The 4,509-nt window shown below is 35.9% G+C and overlaps 1 protein-coding gene across 7 annotated transcripts; it reads right to left on the reverse strand.

Annotated features, from left to right (window-relative positions):
- Nucleotides 1–789: 789 nt before the first annotated feature.
- On the reverse strand, nucleotides 790–3,700 carry LOC112776765 (uncharacterized). 7 transcript variants are annotated; one of them, XR_011877711.1, is made up of 10 exons: nucleotides 3,324–3,606; nucleotides 3,108–3,183; nucleotides 2,935–2,994; nucleotides 2,177–2,401; nucleotides 1,929–2,033; nucleotides 1,780–1,854; nucleotides 1,629–1,683; nucleotides 1,478–1,538; nucleotides 1,161–1,257; nucleotides 790–1,042 (listed from the first exon to the last, which is right to left on the reverse strand). XR_011877711.1 is itself a non-coding variant. In XM_072227869.1 (9 exons), exons 7-9 carry the CDS (start codon nucleotides 1,602–1,604, stop codon nucleotides 952–954), a joined length of 315 nt encoding a protein of 104 aa, XP_072083970.1. In that variant the 5' UTR covers nucleotides 1,605–1,687; nucleotides 1,780–1,854; nucleotides 1,929–2,033; nucleotides 2,177–2,401; nucleotides 2,935–2,994; nucleotides 3,108–3,183; nucleotides 3,324–3,700; the 3' UTR covers nucleotides 790–951. The 7 variants fall into 7 exon arrangements, 4 of the variants coding, with proteins under 4 accessions (XP_072083970.1, XP_072083971.1, XP_072083972.1 ...); XM_072227869.1 differs by having other exon boundaries at nucleotides 1,478–1,687; nucleotides 3,324–3,700; XM_072227870.1 differs by having other exon boundaries at nucleotides 1,478–1,687; nucleotides 2,177–2,379; nucleotides 3,324–3,699.
- Nucleotides 3,701–4,509: the final 809 nt, after the last annotated feature.

Genomic DNA, 4,509 nt, shown 5'->3' on the forward strand with positions numbered 1-4,509 from the left:
TAACGAAGAACATAAGAAGTGGGATGGTGGTGCCTCAACGAGGAAGGGAGATGTCCACCGCTACGTGTGTGGAGGCAGAGCAACAGGAGGTGCCGTCGGGTGGTACCTCGGAGAAGTTGATGTGTCTTCAATGGAGTGTCGACGGTGACATGCAGCAGTAGTGGCGGTGCTAAGTTGATTTCCGGAAGCCATGCGATTGGTCGCTAATGGATGCTGTGGCGATGCTGACCAGGGTTGACGCTGATGACAGCAGGATAGTCCCACAACTAGAAAATGGATTAATACAGACAGATTTACAGACGGATTTAGTCTTTATTACAGACGGATTTTTGGTTACCGACGAAATTACCGACGGATTTTGTCCCTCTGTAAAAGCTCCGTCGAAAATTATTTACCGACGGATTTTTTTTCCGTCTGAAAATTACAGACGGATTTTTAGCAGTTACCGACGGATTTTCCCTCTGTAAATTTTCTATCCATTTCCCAAAGGCAACGAACTTTCCGACGGATTTTCCGTCTGTAATTACAGACGGATTTTCCGACAGATTTTTCGTCTGTAATTACAGACAAAATTTCAGACGGATTTTTCGTCTGTAATTACAGACGGATTTTCCGACAGATTTTCCATATGTAATTTGAACTTTGGAAAATCATCTCGTTCTGATTACAGACAGAAAATCCATCTGTAAATCCGTCAGAAAGATAAAATAGAATTTTTTTTAGATTTTTCCATTGCAAAATGAATACTTTAGATTTGTTTTCTAAATTTACTCCATCAAACACTGTAAATTGAAAAAAGAAAGCCAAAAATCACATAAATAAACATAATATTCATTACATGATACCTATAAAATTGGATGTTATTTTTCAACATCATTGGCCAATATCTCATTGTCTTAATAAAAAAATACCCAAAAAAAATAAGATGACCATCTCAATGTTACATGAATGTCACAAATTACACTTGGCCAATATTCTAATGCCTGTAGAGAGAGTGCTCGAAGCGTTCCTTCTGCTAATTAAGTCTACTGGTAAATTCCTCCTATAATCAGAACACATGTAATAAACATCAAATAATATAGAAAACTATATAGGTCATATACAGGGAAAGAAAATGCTTCATTCCAGTTATTGCATAAATGACATATATATGTACTAACCTGAGTTCGGCCGGCAACTGGGGAAGAACATGTTTGACAGCACAATCCAGATATCCAGCAGCCTTTAAGAAGATATCAACAGAAGCTCGTCTGCTTTCTGTTACAAGTAACGACTATTTTACTTTCACAATCAACACAATATATACTAAAGATCAGTGCAACTGCGAAGACAGAACATTCTTATAAATAAAGTATTACAGTATATACAACAATTATCTCAAGAGCAAAGAGTCTAATTTGAGGTCTAAACCAATTTATTACAATGGATTTTGGCTATTTCGTACAATGGATTTGTATTAAAATTCCAAATTACTTACCTTCAGATACCTTAAGCTGATAACCATCAGTGGATGATCTTGGAAGCAGTAAAAAATTAGCCTGTAATAGTAATAGCATTGCCATCAAATGTAAAACTGACAACACTTCATACCAACCATTAGACATATTATGAAAAATGGTTGGAGTTACCTCAGCATCATCCTCTTGATTCACCCAAACAAATTATACTTTATATTGTAAATGGCTTCCTTCATCATAAAGCAAATATTAGAATATTTATCTTACAGAAAGGCAAAAAAAAAGCACATATTACATAATAAAGAACAAATATAAGACTTACCATCATTGACTAACCCCAAAAGAACCGGAAAATAATCTTCTAGAGCCTGCAGAAGATCAAGCAATGTCGAACCACCTGCAGATGATCATGCGTTGCCATACCAATGCATCAGTAAATTTAATCTTCCTTCTTTTGTTTAAGAAACTGACCATGTTGAGTAGCACTTTTTCTTTTTGTTCTTGTAATTGTAGGGCCTTCTTGGCCAGCCATTACAACTATACGTGTTCTAATAGCACTTTGCTTAGGCATGGACCCTGCATAATCAAATTTCAAGGGAAGTTGAGTAACTTAATTGAATAGAGAAGCTTCTATTCTAAATTCTAATCAATAACAAATTTGATAGTTTGATGGAATTGATGGTTCAAGGCCAAAAGAAAAAAAGAAAGAACGAACTTACAGTCAATTTAATATGCTAAATTTGTAGTGGGTGAAAGTTGTCCAAAGTAGAAAGACTTAAGCTTATGCATAGTTCTATGTGAGTGCTCTAGAAACGGTAGCATTAGTTTCACTGCCATTGATGCTGAGACAGTTTTCTTCATCCACTCCCTGCTCTCATTTCAAGGTGCCAACATGAATCCCAGTGTTGTGAGCATCCTGACCCTACTTTAAATTAGATGGCATCCTAAACAAAAATAATGAACAGAAAAAGGAAACATATTAATTAGATGGCATCCTAAACAAAATGATGTAACTATAGCAGCATTTCTCAAGAAAAAAAAAATCATATATAAACTCCATATGTCCACAGCAAGGAAGTAGGGAGTAGGAAAAACTGAAAGTAAATCATATATAAACTCAATTATTTGAAGCCCAAAGTAAATCATTAAAATTAGAGAAAGACATTATTAGCGTGCCAAGTAGGGAGTACGAAAAACTGAAAAGTGTTAATGGTGATGATTATATATATATTCTGCATGAATGATGGTTTAATTCATGTAAAAGATGTATATAGCTGCAGTTATATATCGACTAGACCTACGTGATCATGAGTGCTTCTTTTAGTTTTGGATGGGATTTGTCTTGTTATTCCCTTGTCCTATACAATAACAGCTACCTAATTATACAATAATACTAAGAAACATGCCAAAATTAATATGCCTTGAGAAAGATAGACACGAGAATTCTAATCCATTAGTGTCTACTTTTAAATTGTACCTGAGACAAGGCTATAAACAGTATTAGCATGGGAATTCCAATTTCGATGCAGCTCCCAACCTAACACAAAAGATTTAGATTAAGAATAGTATACTAAACCATATTAGTGATGAGAAAATAATCGTGAATTTCACTATTAATAATGCAGTAAGTGGGGCTGGTGTTATATGTACCACAAGGAACCCTCTGTTAAATAGTTCAAAACCAACTAATGCAATTACTGGAACCATTCCAAGTCGACTGAAAAACCTGAATGCAAAGGAAAGCACAATAATTATTTGGCGTATTCTCCAATCCAAGTTTCTCTCTTTGACTTCAAAAAGTGTAACATACATTTCAACAATATCAGCTGTGTTTCCGTGGAAGAGAGAGATGGAGGTTTGGGTTACCTTGAGATCGATGCCGAGAACGGAACCGCCATGATTGGGAGGACCGAGGCTCTGGCAAGCAACTTGAAGCCAAGCACCCGGAGCACAGCCGAGGTCCAGTACGGATGAGCCAGCCTTGATGAGCTTGTGCTGCTTCTGTATCTGTACTAGCTGTTAACTCAAAGTTAGTTAGTTAGTTAGAAGAAGAAGAAGAAACAGAAGTTTCGAGAACCTTGAAGGTAGAGCGAGCAACATAGCCAAGGTGCTGAGCTTCCTTGTAGAATAAATCGGGTGCCCCCGCCGCCCCTCCCCCCATCTCGATCCCTTTTCAAGGTTCAATGAAACTTGCACATTTTCTTTTCAGGCTAATGTTTAAAAGAATTTAATTTACAAATACATCCAATTACATGCCACAATAAAAATAATTATATAAAAAATAATTATATAAAATATAAAAAATAATCATGCCTCCGGTTATTAGCTTTCTTTTAAACAATAGCCGGAGGCCGAAAAAAGGTGAGAAAGGTAAGTTGATGTGTGCATTGTATGATGACACAAGTGATTGGATGAATTTCAGATAATGAATATATGAATGATTGGGTTGGTTATTGAATAATAAGGTTTGAGGAATTGAGGTGTGGGATTTGGTAAATTTGGGTGCAATTATATAGATGAGGTATGTTTGGATTTGGTTGAGATATATAATAAGGTCATATATGTGATTATGATTATTAATGCCTTGATGGTATGATGATGCATTAGAGATATGTTTGTCATGATATATGCTTGCGGAATGATTAAGGTTGATTTGTGGGTAAAGCCACGTGATAGTGAGTACGATATTGATTATGTATAATGATGGTTGATTGGAAATAGTGTTGTTGAAATTTGGCATGAGAAAGAGTATATGATATGTAAATGTGTTTGAGTTTGAGAAAGTGTCAACGTGCAAGTTGAGGAGGCTTGATGTTGATTTTGGTATATTTTGATTGATTTCAAAGAAAAGGCTGAAATTGGCATGTTTTGATTAATTTTGAAAAGAGTTGAAAATGGCTTGTTTTGAAAATGGAACTTTGTGGTTTTGTATGGAAACATGGTTTTGGGGCATACTTTGACGGGACATAACCTGGACTACGGATCTCTGTTTTCTGCCAAATTTGTTTAGAAATGAAATTGGATCCGGGATGTCCATGCCGTTCGAAGGACG

The sequence above is a fragment of the Arachis hypogaea genome, chromosome 19 (assembly GCF_003086295.3).
Source record: "Arachis hypogaea cultivar Tifrunner chromosome 19, arahy.Tifrunner.gnm2.J5K5, whole genome shotgun sequence".
NCBI classification, from domain to species: Eukaryota; Viridiplantae; Streptophyta; class Magnoliopsida; order Fabales; family Fabaceae; genus Arachis; species Arachis hypogaea.

Bases quoted from the DNA above. Each gene is read 5' to 3' on its own strand.
- LOC112776765 (XM_072227869.1), bottom strand. From the start codon at position 1,604: ATGTCTAATGGTTGGTATGAAGTGTTGTCAGTTTTACATTTGATGGCA. The intron at 1,258-1,477 runs GTAAGTAATTTG...TACTTGTAACAG, and splicing joins TCAGCTTAAGGTATCTGAAG to AAAGCAGACGAGCTTCTGTT. The intron at 1,043-1,160 runs GTTAGTACATAT...TTCTGATTATAG, and splicing joins CAGTTGCCGGCCGAACTCAG to GAGGAATTTACCAGTAGACT.